At 53.4% G+C, this 21,793-nt stretch overlaps 1 protein-coding gene across 8 annotated transcripts in view; it reads right to left on the bottom strand.

Annotated features, from left to right (window-relative positions):
- P4HA2 (prolyl 4-hydroxylase subunit alpha 2) overlaps positions 1-21,793 on the bottom strand; it is an 83,977-nt gene that overhangs the window by 13,800 nt on the left and 48,384 nt on the right. For 3 of the 8 annotated variants that reach the window (XM_078067532.1, XM_036106440.2, XM_078067533.1), the window contains exons 1-9: positions 19,739-19,809; positions 19,060-19,193; positions 11,633-11,756; positions 10,905-11,001; positions 10,400-10,551; positions 7,168-7,305; positions 3,373-3,612; positions 1,920-2,113; positions 732-908 (exon numbers count right to left, since the gene is read on the bottom strand). In XM_078067532.1, coding sequence (XP_077923658.1) covers positions 732-908; positions 1,920-2,113; positions 3,373-3,612; positions 7,168-7,305; positions 10,400-10,551; positions 10,905-11,001; positions 11,633-11,714 — 1,080 coding nt within the window. In that variant the 5' untranslated portion in view covers positions 11,715-11,756; positions 19,060-19,193; positions 19,739-19,809. Of the gene's footprint in view, positions 1-731; positions 909-1,919; positions 2,114-3,372; positions 3,613-7,167; positions 7,306-10,399; positions 10,552-10,904; positions 11,002-11,632; positions 11,757-15,827; positions 15,874-19,059; positions 19,197-19,529; positions 19,550-19,738; positions 19,810-21,793 lie in introns of those variants that run through there. The other 5 variants (XM_036106439.2, XM_078067531.1, XM_036106441.2 and 2 more) reach the window with 5 other exon arrangements.

Here is a 21,793-nt window from a genome sequence, read left to right as displayed (position 1 = left end):
GGAGCCTGCTTCTCCCTCTCCCTCTGCCCCTCTCCCCTACTCATGTTCTCTCTCGCTCACTCTGCTCTCTCTCTCTCCAATAAATAAATAAATCTTCAAAAAAGAAAAGAACTCAGTAAACGTTAGCTGTTACTATAAAATATACTTTTATATTCAATACTTCAGCATATGATATAGTAAACTAATAAAACAAGGTAACCAGTAAAAATATGATGAAAAAACAACAAAAAAAACTACCTAGGAATAAACCTAACAAGAAATGTGCCGGGCATGTATGAAGAAATTTTACAAGATATGAATAAATGGAGAGACCCGGAGTGCTTGTGGATGAGAAGACTGAATAGTGTAAAGATGTTCATTCTCCAAGTCAATCACTTCTTCGCAGTACTAACTGGGAGCTCCACACGACCCAGGATGGCAGCACCCTACAGCAGTTCTCCAAAACTCGCCCACACACCAGCCCCCGACCAGATGAGCTGACACTGCCCACTGTGGACCTGCCCTGCTCCCAGGGAGTCCTTCTGTCATAGCACCTGGCTGTCCACATTGGTTCCTTCAGTTTTCTTTGCCCTTGGACCGTGAACCCACAAGGTCAAACTGAGTCTGCAGTACCTCAGGACCCAGACAGCAGACTCATGCTAGACACTGGAAAAGGCCAGTGGAGGAAGCAAACAAACCACCCCATGATACTGGGGATAAGGAGCCCAGGAAGGAACTGCAGAGACACCTACTTTGGGTTTCGCGATCTCCTTGATCCTCTCGATTTCCTCGTCAGACATGACATCGTAGTACCTGACGATGTGTGGGCTGTCCCACTCATCCTCCTCTTTGAAGGGGGCGATGAGGAGCTGCGGCGTCCTGTTGCCATGGTGGTACCTACAGAAAAGCCTCTTCTGCCTCCGGGGAGTCTGGGGAGCATACAAAGCAACAGGCTCTGAGCACAGTGAGTCCTAATCCTTGGCCCCAGGCTGGCTGGCTGCAGACCTGGTCTCAGAGCCCGCGCCCAGCAGCTGCTCCCTCCTGCCTCACCACAGAAGCAAACAAAGCCCCACAGCTTGACTGAGAGAAACAATAGCCCACAAATCATGTAATGTTTCCTCTCTTGCAAGAATTCCTCTTGTCCACAAGTCCTGGGGCACAAGCTTAATCCCTAACTCTTCTCACAAAGATACCAGTATGTGAGAAGGGCTGAGGTGGGGGAGAGGCCTTCTCGGTGGAGAAGCCGCTGGGAGGCACGCAGATATAGACATGGATGAGGCCCAGAGACCACCTCATACCAGAGCCTGCTGAGGAAGCACTGGAGTCCCACGGCTCTCAAAAATCAGTGACACCAGGGGCGCTTGGGAGGCTCAGTCGTTAAGTGTCTGCCTTTGGCTCAGGTCATGGTCCCAGGATCCTGGGATCGAGCCCCTCGTTGGGCTCCCTGCGGCGGGAAGCCTGCTTCTCCCTCTCCCACTCCCCCTGCTTGTGTTCCCTCTCGCTGTCTCTCTCTCTGTCAAATAAATAAAATCTTAAAAAAAAAATTTTTTTTTAATAAAAATAAATAAAAAATCAGTGACACCAGAGACTGAGCTGTTAGCTACGCCGCGTCTTCATGACAGAGACCACAACTTCCCGTGGGGCACATCCACACCCATGGTTTTCCTCACAGCATGAGTCCAGCAGAAGCCGGGCATGTTGCGGTAGGGAGGCGAGCTCAGCAATAACTCAGAGGATTCAAACTCCACCTGGGACATCAGGGGAGACAGTCTCCCGTCCTACACCTCAGAGAACACCCATCCGTCAGCCTCAGCAGATGCTACAAAGAACTGGGCAAGACACTGAGGAAACAGCCTACACACAGAGGAACATCCTCCCCAAAGCTGCCCATCCAGAGCCGAAGTCTAGGTCCACATGTGGGACCTGGCCATGCGTCTCACCAGTTTGACACCCTCCCCACGACAGAGGCTCTCATAGACGTCCCTCTCAGGCAGGTAGTCCACAGGCCTCTCATAGATGCTTTCCTGCGTGGCTAGTCCAGCTTCTGTCTGATTTGATAACATTTTTTCTCTTTCTTCCTCCAACAACCGTTCAAAGTACCGCAGATTCCCTCCAGCTCGTTCATGGCTCGGGTCTAGAAAGAGCAAAGAACAAGAAGGAAAAGGAAACCACAAACATCTGTTAGGTCATTTAGAGAAATTATTCTGTAAGCGGTTTTCTCTCCCAGCAGCTCATTTGCACGCAGTATTGTGCTTTCCACAGCATCTAACCCGGGCTCGCTGGTCGGAGCTGAACAGCCAACACTGGCTCTCCCGGCTCTGTCAGAGATGGGAAAGGAGCACAGAGGAGGCCGCATAGCCAGCCACACAGGGGGCTCTCCTCTCAGGCCTCCCTGGAGGGCCCAACGGTGCAGGTCTAGAAAAGCAGCCCAGTCTCCCGCCGCCTCCTCCTGACTTGGCTGTGAGTCACTTACATCCGTTCCCTAGAGTACATCCATTACCGGTGACCAGATCACATGCTGGCCACAATGACAAAGCAGGCTGAAATCCTGGCAAAAAGAACAACCGTATGACAATGCCATAGCCTCATCTTGTGGGCCTCACAACACAGAGGAGCAAGCTTGGCAGGATTACTGTGCCACTCCACAGATGAGGAAACCAAGGCCCAAAGATATTAATAGATTCAGGCTAAGGTTAGACTGAACAGGAAGCCAGGCCTCCTGAGTCCCAGGCCAAGGCTCTTACTAACATGACAGCATCTACGAAGCTCTCTTCCCACAACAGTCTTGCAGGACACTCATATGGTAGCGGGCATCAGACTCAAAGCCCATGAAAAGCAGCAGCAAAAGAAAGTCTTTGCTGATCTGTGACATTCCAGACTATGATTATCCCATCTATCAGTAAGAGGTGGAACAGACAGGTTTTAAAGACACAGTGCTTTTAATCTCCTTTAGTCCAAGACCCTTACAACACCAATGCCACAGCAAGTCCCCCAGTAAGACCTCAGACCTCGAACTAACAGGTCAGGCCATGGTCACTGCAGCAATCCTGAAGCACGGTTTGCTTCCTGAGCTGCTCCTGACCATGTGAAGGCTCACCCTGCAGAGCAGAGGATGCACTGCACCACTGCATTCCTATTTTAAAAGGGAGTGTGTAAGGCCACAGGTCTGAGTGTATCCATAAGCAACTGGGCAAGGACTAGGGCCAGAAACGAGGTGGGTAAAGAGTTAACCAGCAGCTAGAACGGGCCTGAGAGCAGTAAGCCATTGGTCACTGGCCAGCAGCATGTCAAACCGGCTCAGTCCCAGGAGATCGGCCAGGTAGTGGCCGGTGGGGTGACTAGCTCTCGTGCCGGCCCCCCATCAGCTCTGACCTTCCCCTAGAACCTCCGTACCAAGAGAAAGCAGGCGGCGGGTGAGCTCCAGGGCACGGTGCAGGTCACCCAGCTGGAAGACAGCGTAGCTCAGGTAGTCCAGCACCTCAGCCTTGGCTATGGTGGCCTCCTCCCCAGCATCGAGCTGCTTCAGCACCTGCTCCATCCACAGGACTGTGTGGTAATAGTCGCCTTCATTGTAGGCAGAGCGGCCCATCCCAAAACAGTCATCCACACTCAGCATGGCCTGGTACTTGGTTCCTGCAGCAGGAAGGGCAAACAGTCAGGCTGTAAAGAGCCTCTGGGCTATGGAGAGAGATTCCCACAGTGAGGAAGCCTGAGCCAGTGGAAGGGGGGCATCATCCCAGCAGAGTCCCACTGGGGCTTCAGGCCATGCGCTTCCAAGTGAGCACAACCAGGTTGGGCCTGCCTCAGACTGGGGCTCCCAGCCAATCTCCTGGCCACAGACTCCCCTTCTCCCATGTGGGAAGGGGCCTCTGTTGTGAAGAAGCCCAAGAAGCAATAGTATTCAGGAGAGTATGAGGGTCCTGTGAGCCACAGAGGAGATGTCTGCTGGGCAGCTGGCCCTAGGAGTCTGGAAGGTAGAAAAATTAGTTAAATATAAAATATATAAAAATATAAAAAACAGAACTTAGGTGGCAGCTAAAGCCACGGATGAGGATAACTACTTCCAGCAAGAGTATGAAGAGAGAGGAGAGAACATGGCTAAGGCCAGAACCCTCCAGAGAAAGGACAAAGAGTAACACTGAGCAGGACCTGAGAGGTAGCACGAACAGACGCCAAGGGAGGTCAGAGCCAAGACTGCAGTGCCAGCTTTGATCGTTAGGTGGCGGGGACCTCAGTGAGCATCAACTCTGCAGGTCCTATGAGCACAGGTTATTTGCCATGGGCCTGGCACGGGAAAGTGACCTGAAGATAGTCTCAAGTCCAGAAGGATGAGATGTAGTATGCTACTTCTGGGAAAATGTAGGATTTAGGATAGGGGTGAGGTGGGAGGGGCCATGAGTGTACTCCTCAGGGAACAATGAAAAATCAGGCCCCATGCAGAGGAAGGAAGGGCTGTGACCCTCCCTGGAAAGCAGGGGAATCTCTGTTAACCCCATTAACAGACACCTAGGCATGGGTGACATGGAAGAGCTGCCTTAGAGGGGCTTCTTTCTGCCTGATGTCCAAGGTGGGGCTCTGTCCACAATGAAACCCCTACTGCAATGGGTCGGGTACTTCAGAGACTGGGGTCTGTTCACTGTGATACTGCAGCAATAGGGCAACGTGGGGTAGGAAGGCGAGGAGAGTAAACACAAGATGGAGTTAGTAGATGGGCTAGGGATCAAGGGGTTCCTTGATCCCTTGGGCCTCCACAGATCTCCTTTAGCTATGCAGTTCTCAGGAACTCACAATGACAGAGGCACTGTAACACCGCAGCTGAGCTAGCTGGACAAAGCTGGGTCTGTGTGGGCCTCGCTATGGCACCCACCAGCTGTGTGCCCATGGATAATTTACTGAGCCTCTCTGAGTCGCAGTCCCCTTAGGTCTAGAGTTAATACCATCAATTTTAGAGAACTTGTGTCAAGAATTCAATGAGATGACATGTAAAGATGTCTTCTATGATCCCCAGGATGCCAAATGTCTCACAGAGGCCGAGGTCAAGAACAGCTCCCACATATTCAGCATCCTCCCCAGAAGCCCATCAAAAGTCTACCCCTTTGGAAAGCACTCTCTGGAGAGTGCCAGCACTGAGTGCTGAAAAGCAATCAGACAGACATGAGACCCAGCTGATGTGGGTAAAGCTATTCCTGCAGAGGGTGTGGGATGGACAAGGAAGCTAGGTGGGGGGTAGCTTAGTACAAACTTAACTTAGTATAGGCAAGGGGGCCCAGGAGAGGGCACCATGCAACACCTCAAAGACCACACATAGGAGGAACTTGGGTTTAGCAGTTAAAAGTTAAGCTTTGTGATCAGGAACTGATGTAAATAGGAGATGTGCTTAAGACCACACGGAGAATGATTTTAAGGAGTAAGCTGGAGATATACAACAAGTCAAAACGTTATTTCAATAATCCAGTTGAGAAGTGAGTGACCATGAGTCTGGAGTCAGGGACTCCAAGTAAAGAAGAAGACATAAGACAGGTAGGATCCACGGGCCTTAGGATTCTGACGTGTGCTACCAGTGGACGGAGGTGCTGTTTGCTCAGGCAAGGAGCGAGGGAGGAGGGTAAACATTTCAAAAGGCAATGAGGATTTCAGTTTGGAACATGTGACTTTTGAGGAGCCCACAGAACACCCAAGTAGAGATGCCCCAAAGGCATTTGCCTTCACTGGTTGGAGGCTTGGCGGTAAGCCTTGATAGGAAACACAGATGTGGATATCATCCATGTACATGCGATGGGAATGGCTGGGCTCACCTGGAGAAGGTGCTTAGGGAAAACTCTAAGTAAGGGAATCCTGGGGAATAACTCCCTTCCACCCTCCCTGCTCCTCCAGGACATGCAAGGATCTGTTAACTGAAGGTACAAGGTCAATGCTTGGGTGTGGCTCCCTCCTCCTACCAACCATTGTCACAGCTACAGCGTGAACACATCTTGCAGGTGCCCTGAGGGGCCTTCTCTCACTGGCTCTGGCCTGGCTTGATCCAAGACCTGACTGAGGCAGGAATTAAGAAGTCTACACTCCTTCCCAGTGGCTCACCAGACTCCTCAGTCTGGTGAGCCACTAGGCCTTTCCTAGCCGACAACAGATTGCCTCTTTCTCCTACACACTGTGATTCCCTGGGTTTGTGCCTCTTTCGGGGCCCCATGGGCGAGTGGCATCCAAAGTCTAATGGGGTCTAACTGAACCCCTGGGTTTATTGGCCTCTAACAGTCCCCCAGACCCAATATATCTTCTTCTTAGCATACTGAGGCAATCAGAAGAAAGGGGCCTGTTTTAAAAAAAAAAAAAAAAAAAAAAAGAGAGAGCGGAAAAGCCAGAAAAAGAAGCAATAGAGATCAGTGCCCCAGAATTCAAAGGAGGGAGAGTATCAGGAAGACTGGGACAATCAATGTGCCAAATACTGCTGAAAAATTTAAGGACATTATGCCTGAAACCCGACGGCTGGCTTTAGCAGCTGAGTGACCACGGGTGACCTGGCAGGGACAGGAGCAGTGGATGGTGGGCAGAGAGGCCCGACTCTGCGTGTTCAGGAGGACCTGGGAAGCAAGGAAGTGCAGAGCATGTGGCTGACTGTCCAGCAGCCTAGCCAGGTTAGGCTAACCAAGAGATCCACCAACAGCAGAGACTCAAAGGGCTTTGGGTCCTGAGGGAGGGGTTTGTAAGATGAGTAAGAACCCATGGTGTGTGTGAGATCAGGGGGAAGAGCCAAGTGGGGTGGGCCAAGAATGAACAGGGCAGAGACTATAACTGAGGACACACAGGACACAGGGCAGGGAGTCCAGAGATCAGCCTTCATCGAAAAGAAATCAGAGGGTGTGGGGACAGAAGCAGGTCTGGAAGCAGATCTGAGCGGTGCTCTGGAGGCAGAGGCCAAGGGGTCCTGAGCAGCAGCCTTGGCTTTCTCTGAGAGGGGAGAGGAAAAGAGAGAGGAGAGGGTGTGGGAGGGAAGGGGCAGGGCTGAGAGGAGGTGGCTGTCATGTGAATGACGGGGACTGGCACGAACCAGAAACCCAAGAGAGCATCACCACCAGCAGTGATGGTGTGCCTGAGGGTAAAGACCACAAGATGGTGGTTGCTCCAACCCTGTCCAGACGCCCTAGTAGACGCACATCCACTGGATGGGCAAAGCCTGGAGTGGTAAGGTACCTGGAAGTTGTCCTTTAGAAATCGTGTCTGGGTCCAGCTTGTATGTGTCCTGAAGTCTCATCAGGGCCTTGGCAGCTCCCACTTCGTCTTCGTCAGTGGGGAAGAACTGCCGCTGCACAGACAGGTTGGCAATAAAACCTTCCAAATGAGAGTGAGAACAAGAGGTTACCCTTGATCCAAGGGTACAATTCCCCCTGGGACCACAAAGGTACCCAGTGGAGGGTTTCTGGCTAGTGCAAACTTCCTGCCCCTTCCTTCAAAGGCGGTTTCCCCTTCCTCCAGGAAGTCCTCCCTGATGGCTTCAGTCCATGAAGTCCTCTTTACTTCCTCCTCACTGAACGGACTGCCTGTACTGCTCATTTGGGATTGAACAAAGATCACCCCACAAACTGGTTAACATGTGGGAGTCTGAGAGTCTTGGCTCCAAAGCACTCAGTCAGCCCTGGTGGAGACAGAAGGGACAGAGGACAGAAACAGTAATTGAAAAGGACACAGGAGAAGACTCAGGAAGGACCTGTTGATCACTTAATGGAAAATGAATCATATGGAAAACCTTGATCCAGGATCACTACTGTTGGGGGGCTGCAGATAAACAGACCGCCAGCCCACATTCCAGGTCAAGGAGCCCAAGGGACAGAGGTGGTCAACTCAGGGAACCTTACCTGGCCACTCATTACTGACCACTGGCCCTTATCATCCAGAAAGGTGATGATGACAGTCTTGGGAGGGATTTGGTGCTGTCTCCACCCCCCAGATTAGGGACTGGGGGACCATCTGGCCAGAACAAGCATTGAAGTGGGACTGCCTAAGCCCAGTATAGGACCCTGAGAGACCACAATGGCTCTTGGTCTTGCGCTCTAGGGGACCCCCACAACTCAGACCTGCCATGAGCTGAAAGGCATGAGCTTCCTGAATGTAGCGCTCAAGACCACAGCCTGGAAACTAGGACAGCCCCTGACCTCAGACATGCCCAAGGAGGCTGTTCTGGGACTCTAAGCCCTAGCTCTTAAGCAAGATATACACCTCTTATATCTCAGGATTCCAGGTGGAGGCCAGGCCCTCCCAAGCTGATTCAGGAGTTTCAATGCTGCCTATGAGCTAAGAATTGGGAGGGGAACCCCAGGGCCCTTTCTTCCCTGGTCTCTTCCTCAGGGCTGCAGTACCCACGGCCACCTACTCTCAGGACCCCAGGCTCAAACACCCACTTCTAACCATGCCTGGGGACCCAGGGATCAAGAAGCTGTAATCCTGCCTTCCTCATGGCTGCCCAGTCAGGGATTCTAAGAGTCTGGAATTCAGGAAGAAGAAAACATGCCCCCAGAAAAAGCCACACCGTCAGCATGTCCCCCTCATTTCAGAGGCAAGAACTCTCAAGTCAGAGGTGAAAACAACCTATTGCTCTCTGGGCCTGTCCTGTCTGCCTTCTGGTAATTACAAGGTTTTCTACAAGAACCAGATGTTGACAGTGGGGGCGGGGTATGGAGAGCAAGATGAGGGAGCGGAAGGTCATCCCAGCAGGCTTATTCTCCCCGCCGTGCAATGCCGGGGGAACAGCCCGTTCTGAGCTACAGCCCCAGGCTGGAAGACAGAGGGCTGGGAAAGGCAGCCATGGCTTCTGGAGGCGGTGAGCTCACTGGGCACAGCTCCAGCGGGGCTGAACTCACCAATCCCTCCCCAGGGGCCACCCTGCCCCCAGCCAAGCCCAGCCCAGTCTGGCCACATGGGCTGAACTGCCTCAACCAGAGACAACCAGTCTGAAGTTAATCAGCACTCCCGATTCGGGGAGAAAAGGCAGCAGGTCCAGGAGGCTGAGCCCAGGGCTGGCTGAAGTCAGGAAGGCCCACCTCCATGCCTGCCCCACCACCTCCTGCTGAGAGGAAAATGTTAGAGCATAAAAAATACCACCACACCACAGTAAAAGACACCAAGCACGGTTAAAGCTTTAAAGCTTTAAAAAAGTTCATACTCTGACCTGCAAATACCACTTCTAAGAATTTAAACTAAGAAAATAATCAGAGAGGGTGCCTGGGTGGCTCAGTCGGTTAAGCGTCTACAGACGCCTTCAGCTCAGGTCATGATCCCAGGGTCCTGGGATCGAGCCCCTGTGTCGGGCTCCCTGCTCAGTGGAGAGCCTGCTTCTCCTTCTTTTTTTTTTTTTTTAAGATTTTATTTATTTTTTGAGAGAGAGAGAGAAAGATAGCGAGAGCAGGAACACAAGCAGGGGGAGTGGGAGAGGGAGAAGCAGGCTTCCCGCTGAGCAGGGAGCCCGATGCAGGGCTCGATCCCAGGACCCCGGGATCATGACCCGAGCCGAAGGCAGACACTTAACAACTGAGCCACCCAGGCGCCCCTCTCCCTCTCCCTTTGCCCCCTACCCGCCCTCTTGCACTGGCTCACATACTCTCTCTCTCTGAAATAAATAAAATCTTTAAAAAATAATAATAATAAATTTAAAAATGAATTTAAAAAAAGAAAATAATCAAAGGTAGGCACAAAGATGTATATGCACAATTGCTGATAATGTGGAAACAATCCCACGTCCACTAATTTGACCAGTTTTATACTACATAGGTTTGACTTATTACTGTGTAGCCATTAAAATCATTTTGTATAACATTTAATGGACATTTAAAGAAGCTGGAAAATTCAGGAAATCACTGTATGCTTATGGCACAAATCTGCCTACAGATATGTTTTATTTCTAAAAGGTATGAATGGGAATGGATTTAGATGAGGCCCATAATCCCCAGCTTACACTGGCCCCATCACCCAGCCCACTTGGCTCACTTTTGTTAATTCATTTGGTCCCGCAAAGCAAGTGAGTTTGCATTCCCTGGACTATATGAATGGGTCCATTTCTTCTTGTAATGTAAATGCGAGTGTAGGAAGACTGGAATTTGAATAGTGCTTATCACTAGACAACCGGGTTAAGAATTCTAATTTTCTTACATCATTTTGTTTTCTAACTTTTCTACAAAAACACATTAGTAAAGCATGATTTAAAAAAGAGGAAATGAAAACACTAGGACAAGGCAAGAACTGATTATTCGTACATATTAAAAACAAGGACAGCCAACTGCTAGGTGCCCACAGAGAAGGGAGACGGCTACAGGCCCGGCAGGTGCACATCCACACACTGTACATGCCCACCAACACCTGCAGACCTGTGACAGGCTCAGACGCACACTCCCCAGACACACCGGCCCCCAAGCACCTGCTCACCATTCCTCACCTGCAGCCGAGTCCTGCAGGACAAGGTCCTCCAGCGCAGGCCAGTCTGTGTTCAGCCGCTTCACCAGTTTATAAGCATTCACGGGGTGGGCCAGGTAACCTTCGGGGTCAGCAGCTGACTTGCTGGTCAAGGCTTCCATTTTGTTGGCCCAGCTGTGGAAACAGAGGAAAAGGAAGACGTAACACACCCACTCACACAGGTCTTGACCTATGGTAACTTCCCTGGTGAAATTCCCTTTTCTATCAAGAGGCAGTATAAAATGAATACAGCAACTGCCCACTGACACTTGCAGTCCCTTAATCTAGAAAAGAGGTAGGAACCCTAATGTATGCAAAAAGGCTCTTAAATAGGGAAAAGCAGGAAGTCCTTAGCCCATGCACTGAGCCACTCTGGAGGACTGACATGAAGTAACCTCCAGGCCAGCCCCTCGCTGCTCTCTCAAGGGCTTCCTCTTATGGGCACCCTGGATGGGTTCTGGGGGGTGGGGCCTTAGGACATCAGATACCTCTTAATCTTGGAGAGCTTGGCTTCCTCCACAAGGATATACTCCTTCAGAGATTGCACCAGGTCCTTCTCCGCATAAATTAAGTCAGTCATGTGCCCTGCAGGGGAAGAGAAAAGGGCCAGTAAGAAATGGATGAGGGACATCCATCCCCCTTCCTTGAGGCACAGAACACCAGCACAGAGGCAAGTCCTCTGGATCACTGGCATGTCAACTCTCTTGGGATCATGGGGACTTGGGAGTTAAAGGGGACCTAGGTACTCACATGGTCCTGGCCCCCAGCTTCGTAAGACAGGGGTGGAGACTCCAAGGGGAGGGAGAGATGAGCGCACTGGGAGTGCCTTAAGGAAGAAGCCCCAAAGCTCATTCTCCTACTGGCACCCGGATGGGTCATGGCACCTGGGCCTGGACATCCTAAGGGCTTCTTTGCTCAGAACCACTCTCTGGCCCTGGACAAGATGGTCAGAAAGGCCAGGGAGCCCAGGAGCAGCCTGCGCTTCTCAGGGAGGAGATCCAGTTGAGACAGCTGGCTCCCAGCAAAGGACAGTCAGGTCATCAGGGCCTCAGAAGGGGGAACGGCAGCTCCGCAAGCCCCCCTTTCCCCAGAACTGGTCAAAACCAGTGGGTGAGCCATCCCACCTTGAGTGAGAACAGGCTTCGGGTGGTGACATTCCCCGGCACTTGAGCCAAGGATCGCTCAGGGAGAAGACAGTCCTGTTGGCACAACATACCAATAGAAGTGAAGACTTCAGCCTGCACACAGCCCAGGACAGCAAACCAGGCCACTAGCAATGTGGACAGCCAGCGTTTCATGGTCACAGAGAGCAGTGTCTGCAAGGCATTCAGTGACAGCCACTGGATCAACAGGTGAAAAAAGCAACTTAGGTGAAGAGATACATACACATGTGCACATAGATACACCGAACATGCCAAAATCCTGACCTAGGACACAGAAACTAAGGATATTCTGCACCAGCAGTGGAAAGAGGCCAGGGTGTGCAACCAGTGATGTGTGCTCAATTCTGGCCCCTGCTCCGGGAGGCCATGTGCCCTTGGGAGAGCCCCTGCCCTCCAGATTCCCGGTAACTACCAGCAACATGGAAAGGCTGAATGGTGTGGGAGACAGTCCCCTCTGCTTCTAATAGTCAGTCCAAGATTCTGGCCCACCCCTTCTCATTTCACAGATTGCTTGTCTTATTTCTTTCTTTCCAATACATGTGTCAGGACGGTGCCAGGTGCTGGGGACCCACAGGTAACAATGTAGCTCCTGCCTACGAGAAGACTGGAAGTACAGGAGAAACAATGACAGACAGAGAACTTGACACAACAGGCTGCAGGGACCCCACCCCAGCAGATGGCTGGCCCGGAGGGGAGTAAAACTGCAGCTGGCCACAGCAAAGGCAGTGTGGGGAGCAGGCACTCTGGGCAGACACTGCTCTTCCTGCCTGCCACCTCACCAGACACTGTCCTCACTAGCAAGTCACCACTCACAAATATTTGCTGAAGATCCACATAGGCTATTCACCGAGTTAGGCACTTGGGATATAAAAATCAATCAGCCATGCAAGGCCAAAACCCTGGGATGGGCTGGACTGCTGACATGGATGCAAGACCAGCCTCTGGCTTCTCGTCAGCCTAGAAACAGCCAGGCTCAGCTGTGAAAGCAGGAGGCACAAGCTGGGGCAAGCCCCACTGGCAGCGGCCCTAAGTACATAACGGGAACTTTGGACATGGTCTCCCAGCTCAGCCAGCAGCCCAGGGCACGCTGGAGCCCCAGCTCTACCAGTCCCTTCTCTTCCTGCTCGACGTCAGCCAAACCCCACCAGACATATACTAAGAGAAAACAAGGACGATGAAGAAAATACAAAGGCTTCTCCCCAAGATGTAAGCCTTACCTGACAGAACTCCACATCTGAGCTAACGCCAGTTCATCAGTATTTTGCCTGCTCTGGTTGATCAGACACACAGTCATGCCTACCATTCCTCACCTTACAAGAAATTCCAACCCACCGTGGCTCCAGGTTAGGCTCAGAGAAGCCGAACCACAAGGCCCACCCCCAAACGGGTTCCTCTATCAGAAGGAGGAGAGAATAAGTGAATGGCTGCTTCTGTTCATGTCCCTGCTAGATATCTGCTGAGCCATCAGCATGCCTGTCAGTGCCCTAGGTGTTGGGGGCCGAGATGCACAGAGTAAGAGCTTTTGGGCCAGAACCTGCTGCAGGGCACGGAGTATCAGGCTAAGGGATGGACTATGGAGTTAGGGCAGCAGAGGAAAGCAAGTCACTGGGAGAAGGTGAGCAGGCCATCGGCCCCGAGGTGGAGCGCAGGTCCTCCCTGTCCCAGCCGCAGGTCTGCTCCCAGGTCTCACATCCTCTGCATCTCCAGCCCAGGATTCCTGAAGACCCCTCGTCTTGCTTACATAAGCCCCTTTACAGGGAGTAGTGTCTGTTCCTTATACCTCAAGAGGCTTAACTAACTCAGGAAAGCACCTTCTATACGTGAAAAGAAGGAACAGTAAAATCCAGGGCCAAGAGGTCGTATCTGGACAGTGAGGGACCAGCCAACTGCCTATCAGGCTGGGATGGTGGGAGAGCAGGGCCCAGGCAAGAGACCAGACCGGACACGGTTGGAAGGAGGGGAACCCAGCGCTTCTCCCCTGCTGTCACTGGCTGCGGTGGCATACCTCTTCAGAGACGGGGTAACAAGTTCAACGGAGGGAGACACCTCTCTGTTCCTCTCAAATCCTCCCGGTGATACTGTCCAGGGTTCATGCCTTACAGCACTCAGGAAAAAGCAGCCAGGTCCCTTCATTACATGAATACTAGCTGTTATCTCTCTGGAATGTACTATCCGGCTTAGACTAAGCCCATCCACGAATACCAGCCCGGAGGCAGAGCCCCAAAGAATCACAGATGGGGTTCTGGGAAATGGCTTGCCAAGAGCCTGCAAAGTCCTGCTCTGATGGGGGGGGGGGAGATAACTCCACTGGCCAGAGAGCTAGGTACCCCCAAGCAGCCCCTAGATTGCCACCTCAGGCAGAGATGCCCTAGAGTCCCAACATTTCTCCGGATCCTGACCCTGAACGCTAAAGGCTTTGTATAAAAAGTTATCTAATCAGGGTCAGGTTGGGAAGAGGCAGCATCCAAGAGGGACTGTCCCACAGTGTTGGGAAGCCCCTACTTGCCTTGCCCCCAGTCCAATCTCATACCTATACCCAGAGCTTGCTTAGGACAGAGCAGGTGGGAATGTGTGTGCATGCCTGGTGCCCCCCCCCCCCACCTCCACCGAGTGTCCAGTGCTGCCAAAAGCCCTTCTAGGAACCCTCAGAAATCCATGCTGAATAGACCTGGAAATGGGCAATGTCAAACCTCCTTTTATGAAAAACAAAACACAAAGTGGCACCAAGCCTGAGGAGAAAACCAACATGGAGTTTCATCTGCACTGCATCCCAAGCTTAGAACGTCTGCCCCATATCAAGCATCCAACAAATAATGCTTCACCACAGACTTGTTCAAGTTAGAAACAACAACAAAAAATTTTACAATTTTTCCACATAATGGATTGTTAAGAAGGGACACTGTATGCATATTAAGTCCCAAGTTTGAGCCCCCACAGGGAAGTTATCCAAAGCCCACCAACACCCCAGTGACAATGATTCACTCACCAGGTGACCAGTACTGTTTCTAAGCACAAGCAAATTCCAAGACATATAATCAGAGGCCCCACAAGCCTGCTCTTTGGAAAGGACATTTACAATCTGGCCAAATGGCCATGAAAAGAGGTTTCCAGCTGCAAACCAGCAGCGTCCTTAGCTTCTCCCCTTACCTCATCAAGCATGAACCTCTGCCAAGCTCCCAGCTGCAACCCAAATGCAACAGCTTGAATTTTAACAATGTATTTAACAGCCTAGAGACAGAACATGGGTTTGCTGAGTACAAGCAGGTCTTGCCTGGCACTAATCAAGAAGCTGCCTGCCTTCTATGAAGGAGCAAAAACCTGTCCAAAAACGGCGCCCCCCAGTGGCCCTGCCTCCCAGTGGTGTGGCCAACTCTGGACCACCAAAGCCACAAGGACTTGTGAGTTGTGGAGAGGCTCAGGAGGCCTCGGAACTTAGGCACGTGGAAGTCCATTCAGGCCCAGAAGCTGACCCCCGGGGAGGATGGAAGGCACCCTACTCTCCTTACCTGACATCAGGCCTCAGTCATCACCCTGGTCTGAGCCACCCCCAATTCCCTCCCACAGCCATCCTGGCCCCTGCCTGTCCTGGTCTCTCCTCTCATCTGGTGTCCCCCCTACCTCTGCCCTACAAGGCGGCCAGCATGGCTTACCGTAGCTCCTCATTTGGTCTCTCTCCCCACTGCCCTCAGAATCAAGTCCAAACTCCTTAGCCCCAAGGGCCTTTTTGACTCTGCATGACATGGTCCTACGGTCCTCTCCAGCCCTATCTCATGACTCTAGGTTTCCCAGCTTCAGATGCTACATCACATGGAAAAATATTCTTCACGGAGGACTTTCTTCACTGAAACCTCGATGTTCACCTGTATCCATCCTTATGCTTCTCTATCAGGTATACGAACATGTTGATTTGTACCTCCCACTTGGGTACCATCAAAACCACAGCGTCTCCTGTTTCCGTAGCTGGGCCCTCGGTCTCTTGCTGGGCCTCAGAGTCAGTGGGGGGGTGTGTGCAGCCCCATATCTCTGGCTCCTCCCGCTACTTCCAAACTCCACAGAAGTGCCACACTGGCCTCCCCAGTGGCTGCTGGAGGACTCTGGTAGTGCAACCAAGGAGCAAGAGGGAGCTAACTCCCATGAGGCAACTCTGACCAATGAAGACAGAAGACAGGAGGAGGTGGGCAGATAAACTCCCCCACCAGGCCTCTGCTGACAAACTGTTCTGTGGCATGGAGTTTCTGTAGAGCTCACCCAGATGTATCCTGCATGGCAGCTACTGTCCAGCCGACTAAAGCACCACCTTGTGCCTTCCCTCCTTCTCTCCCTCGGGTTTCTCTTCCCTTACCCTTACTGCCCTGCACCTTCCAATAAAGCATGAAGCACCGCCTCAGGCTCTGCTTTTCTGGGAACTAAGCTAACCACTACTTGTATTTCCAAGAATCTTTCATTTCTACCATCTAATCCTCACCAAAACCTTGTAAACAAGATAATCATCTCCGCTTCAGATACAGAAGCTAGATAAGTGAGGCTGAGCGAGAGTTTCCTGCACACCTGACATGCTACCACAAATGAGTGGCAGAGCTGAGACTCAAACCCAAAACACACTTTCCATTAGATACTGCAACCATTCTGTCCCACTCAGTGACATCCACTGTCTTACAGCACAAGGGTCTCCCACAAGGAGGAGCCCAGTTGACCTAGCAGAGCAGGCCTGCCCCGGTCAAGATCTTTATCATGGTTCACAAATCAGGTGTATGACATGCAGGGCGGGATCCCACCAAAAGTGGACGGCAACATGGGGCCTCGAGTTCAGGTGAGCAGTCACTCCTGCCTCAGACATCACAGCACCCAGCAATGACCACCCAGCCCCGCTCAGGGCAAAGCAGTACTGTCTAGTCAGGGGTCAGACAACCCCAACTTCAATCTCAGCTCCACCATCACTTCTTGGCTTTGTGACTTTACACAAGTTCCAGATCTCTCTGAGCCTGTTTCCCATCTATATCATGGTGACAACATGAGGACCTACATCTCACAGGGTTGTTTCGAGGACTGAATGAGATGGCAATTATCCGTGGGCAGCCTACCATCAAGCACAGCTTATACCAGACATAAGCACCCAGGGTACTGGAATAACATCAGCAGACCGTAAGCGGCCAGCTGCCTGGCTGATTCCTGGCAAAGAAGAAGAGTCCAGTCTAGGGGACAGTGAAGATGAAAACGAGGCAGATACCGGGCAATCTCCAATTCCCACGAGGGTCAAAAGAAATGAAACACTACTTTAGGAGAGAGCAGAGTCAGACATAATGCGGCACACTGACCATCAGGGAATAACCCTGGAACAGGTCAAATAGTGGCTCTACAGCTCATCAAGGGAAGAAAGCTCTCCAGCAAAAGGCAGGGGACCGGACTAATACTCTAGGATCTCTTGTAGTCCTACACCTCTGATCTACTGGTTCTGAGTTCCTACAAGTACCAGGCCTCAGGATCTCGGCCACACCCTGGTCCTTGGGAGTGCCAGGTACGGAGCAGACTCTACTCTAGCAAGCACTTCCTGAAAGGTCTAGAGCATGTACTGGTCTGTGAACAGGCTCAGACAGATCCAATCTGAGCTGGAGAACTCACTCCCCAAATACTTAATCCTCTGCCAGGCAACGACACCACTTGAACAAAAACTCTCTTCTAGGGCTCCAAGAAGTCTAGTCTAGACTTTTCATTCCCCCTTCTGAGAATAAAAACTATATCCTTCAGTCCACACCGCCACCAAAAACCCCAGACACCACAGGAGCACTGGCCCTCTCACTCTAAGACAGGCTGATGTCCCACTCTGGGGCACTTCAAAAGTCCAAACTGCTCGATTCAGGCAATCTCAGTTTAACTCTTGCTCTAGCATTCTGTCTAGGCTTGCACGTGCCCGCATCAGAGCATTTCCTGCCAATGACCATCTGCATAAAATTAAACTCTTGACAGATCCCAAGAGCCAGGACACACCCACCAGCCCAATGTACACTATCGGCCAGCGTGGCCACAAATCGGCCAAGGTCTTGCATCCAGCCTCAGAACCTCCCATGGACGTGGGAGGGCAGAGTAAAAAGCGAGGCTCTGTCAGGAAATGAGTACACCCCAGACTCCCTCACCCTAGTCATTCCTCAGGGCTGCACCCACACAGTCTCTCCTTCTGAGGAGTATTCACACTCTGAGCTCCTCCTCTGCCACATGGCCAGCTGCCAGCCTGAAGCAGCAATCTCGGGGAGATTATGAGCTACCCACGAGCAAGGACAGTGTCATCACCACCACCTTCCCCTCCTCCTCTCCCTCCTAATTCCACCCCAAGGCACACTCCAAGCAGAAGCCAGGCACAGGGAATGAACAGAGATCAGCTGTGTACAGGCTAAAGCAGTGGCTAAGTAAGCACTCTCCCCGGAACCCCATTTCAGAGCCTCCTACTGGGTAAAAGGGCCTATCACAAGTCACAGGCAATGCCTAGTTGTCATCATGTCTGCCTGCTGAGCTCTCAGAGAACGAGGGTGGACCAACATGACAGCATCTCTGGGATGAGGCCCCCAGCCAACTCACTCCATCCTTGCTACGTGGCCTCCTTGGCTGGGCCGCACAGTGGACATACTTGGCCATCGGAGAATAAGAAAGCCCTAGAAGAAAAGGATTCAAAGCACACTCCTGCAAGCGTGTTGAAGTCAACAGAAGAAGCTGGGCTCTGAGTCCCGGAACCACAGTGAGAGACTGCACCCTAGACACTTCAGGGGCAGTTTAAGTACAGGCCAAAGGAGATCTCGGTTCATTTAACAGAGAACTAAATCACGGAACCTGTTGTTCCAGATGTGATACAGGGTGAGAAGCTGCAGTAGCAGCTTGCAAAAACATTCTACAAATTTTTAGGTGGACAGCAGATCTTGGCAAAATCTGGGACATGCAAGAATGCCCTCAGCTACAAAATGATGTGCCCCAACCCTTGCTCTCAGAACCAGGAGCTCCTGCAACGGGGCTGAGGCTCTCAGGCCTCAGAGAGTTCACATTAGGAAGCACAAGCCTTAGGTGTCCCTCTACAGCAGAAGACACCAGCCTCAGTCTTGGGAGGCACACGAATGTTCTACACCATCCTAAAGATGTCACATTAGAATACAAGGCCAGGCGCCCAAGTGTCCTGAAGTAGGAAGTGCCCTGATACCTGCTCATGTTGAGCAGCATCCACATGCAGGACACAGTACCAGGCACTGCCCTCTCACTTGAAATTCTTGTGGATAGGGCCCATGGGCAGCCATCCCCTTAAATGTCCCTTCCTCGTCACCTTGCCTCTACTGGAGTGCCCACGTCTGCTCCCACTCACACGCGCTGTTCCCCTTTATTCAACCTTCCTCTGACCAGTTCCAGTTCATAGATCACCTCCTCCAGGAAGCCCTCTGGCCTGAAGCACCTGTCCTCTACCAAGGAGCCACAGCCTGGTACTCCCTCCCAGCACAGCACTCACCACACTGTTGTGGACCTGGACTTTCCCAGTGTTCAATCCGTCTGCCTCACTGGGCTAGCAACTCCTTGCAGTTTCTGACACACAGAAGGGTCCGTTTGTTGAATTAGTTAACTAGTTACCACAGGTCTGCGCAGCTGCTGAGGAAAAACAAGCACGTTGGAAAGAGATGTCTGGGGCGGGGAGTGGGGGACTTTCTCAACCAAGAGCCCGTTTCAGGAGCACCAAGCTGGACCCCGCCGGGCCGAGGCCAGAGACTCCCGGCCTTTTGGAGGGAGGAAGGCGGACCTCGCTAACATTAAGCGGCCCCCCGAGGCCCGGCTGACGGCCCCGCCTCCGCCTCCAACCTCTGGCAGCCCTCGGGGCCGGGCCGCCCGTTCCCGTTCCCGGGGAGTCTGACGAGGCTGGACGACCAAGTTCCCCGCCCCGCCCGCCGCGGACGCCTAGGGACCGGCAGGAAGGGCGCCGCTGACCTCCCCACCCTGAGCTCGGGAAGGGCACGCAGGCGGCGGGACAGGAACCCAGACGGGAGGAGAAACAGGGCGGAGGGCTCGGGGCTGCGGCCCGGACTGCGCGACCCTCCGGCCCCCAACTCTCGGCCCCGCGCCGGCAGCACGCACGGCCCGCCGCCCCCCGGCCCGCGCACTAGCCCAGCCCCGGCGGCCGCGGGCGGGGCGCTCACCTGGACACGCGCCGCTCCCGGCGTTTCCACAACCTCCCGCGGCGGCGCCCGGCCCGCTCGGCGCCTCCTCCCCGGGCGGCTCCGCCTCCCACCACGGCCGGGCCCCGCCCGCTTGAGCCGCTGCCACGTCCCCACCTCCCGCCCCCCGCCGGCCGGCCCCCCCGTCGGCCGGCCCCCCCCGCCCTGGCTCGGCGCCCTGACCGCCTCGGCCGGGGGTCGTCCCCACTAGCGACCCCAGGGAAGGTCCGGGCTGCAGTGCGCGCTGGGGCCGGGAGCCGGGCGCCGGGAGCGGGTTGGGGGCCGGGCGGGAGCCGCTGTCCGCGCCCTTCATGCGGCCGGCTGCTCGCCGCACGTACACCGCGCCCGCCTCCCCTCAGCCCGCTCCACCTGCGGGACTCGGCCCTCCCTCCTTCTCAGCCCCCCGGCTGCTGCTGAAGAGCCCGCCACCCGATCCTGGCGCCGGTGCGGTGGGGAGCGCCCCTGCCCGCGTGCGGACTCCCCCGGCCTCCGCTCCTGCCCATCTCTTCAGGGGTCCTGCTGGGCGCACGGGCTCCTGCTGCCCCTCCCCATCATCACCACCGCCGGGTTACAGGGGGAGGGGGGGCCTCGCGGGCCGAGGGTCCGGGTATCAGTGGAGTGGACAGACCAGTGGAGAAGACCTTGAAGAAGACGAGAGACCTGGGGTCCACCCACAGGACCAAGCTCCCGAAGGGATTCTGCCTGTCCCCAGCTCCTGTGTCAGGCACTCCTCCTGGTGACGTGTGTGTGTGGGGGGGGGGGGGTGATGAGAAGTGGACCAATCAAAGACTGAGGTTGGGGGTGGCATATTGGGGCCAACTCTTGGTTTGCCCAAACCTTTTCATTCAACAGGGGCCAAAAACAGTGGACAGCTCATTTACCTAGGCCGGTGTGTGAGGGAATGAAGGCTGGGATGCAGCAAAAATCGCAGCCTGAGTCGGAGGAGGCCCTGGCCGGCGGAGCAGGTTCCCACGCCTGCTCTGTGAACCTCTGGTCATGAATGAGGGGAAACACGGTCTGAGAATCTCATCAGGGAGCTAGCCCGGAGTGGGAGGTGCCCGGCCTCCGCCCAGGCTGTGTGGGGATATTCCCTATGGCACTCTGTCCAGGCCGGCCGCCCAGCCGTGCGGAAGGCACGAGCACACACATAGAACTACACACCGCACATATAAAATAAGGAACAAGCCACTGTTCTGGCCTGCGTCGGCCACCAGCCAGAGCTCAGCTAAAACCAAACAGAAACCTTCCTGCATCTGCTACATCCTGTTATGCCCCTGGAGCCTCCCTCTGTCTGCCCAGACTTCCCCGACCTCTCCCCGGTCTCAGGAGCTTGCCCTGTGGATCATCCTTTCTCTCTGCTGAAGGTTCAACCTCCCCTTCTCAACTGGATCCTTCCCTTGACCTCTAAATATGTTTAAGCCTCTAGTGTGGAAACAAAACCCTCATTTGACTCCACCAGCTACTGCAATGTCTCTCTCCTTTTCGACCACAGCAAAATCCCCGGAAAGAACAGTCTGTCAGTCCTTGTCCTCACTTCTCGCATCCTGCAGGCTCCGACACTGGGCTTTCTGGTGTCCTCACAACACCAAACCAGGTCTCAGTTAACTCTCTGTAACTTCCAAGTCTCAAAATTCAATAGGCTCTCTTCAGTTCTCTGCGGAAGCCCCCCGCAGCATTTGACTCCCCAGCAGCGTCTGACCACTGCCTCCCTGGACCACTCATTTTCCGTGGTTTCCATGGTCCTCTCTTCCCACCACTTGCCCCAGCTTCTTCCCTCCCAGTACATTCTCCCCCTCCCCCTCTCCTTCCCTCCCAGTACATTCTCCCCTCCCCCTCTCCCCCTCCCCCTCGGGTGGCGGGCCCTCTCAGTAAAGTTTGGGGGTTCCTCAAAGCTCAGGCCTAAGCACCCTACCTTCCTCCTCTCGGATTGCTTCCTTTACACAGATGGCTCGCGTATTTCTCTACACTTGCCCTGACTCGCAAGCTGCAGACTCCTATGACTGCCTGCTGAGTCCACATCTCAATGGAGTGTCCACA

Source organism: Halichoerus grypus, chromosome 2 (genome assembly GCF_964656455.1).
Source record: "Halichoerus grypus chromosome 2, mHalGry1.hap1.1, whole genome shotgun sequence".
In the NCBI taxonomy this organism is placed as follows: Eukaryota; Metazoa; Chordata; class Mammalia; order Carnivora; family Phocidae; genus Halichoerus; species Halichoerus grypus.
The sequence above is the reverse complement of the archived record's forward strand: the minus strand, read 5'-3'. Positions and strand labels throughout refer to the sequence as shown.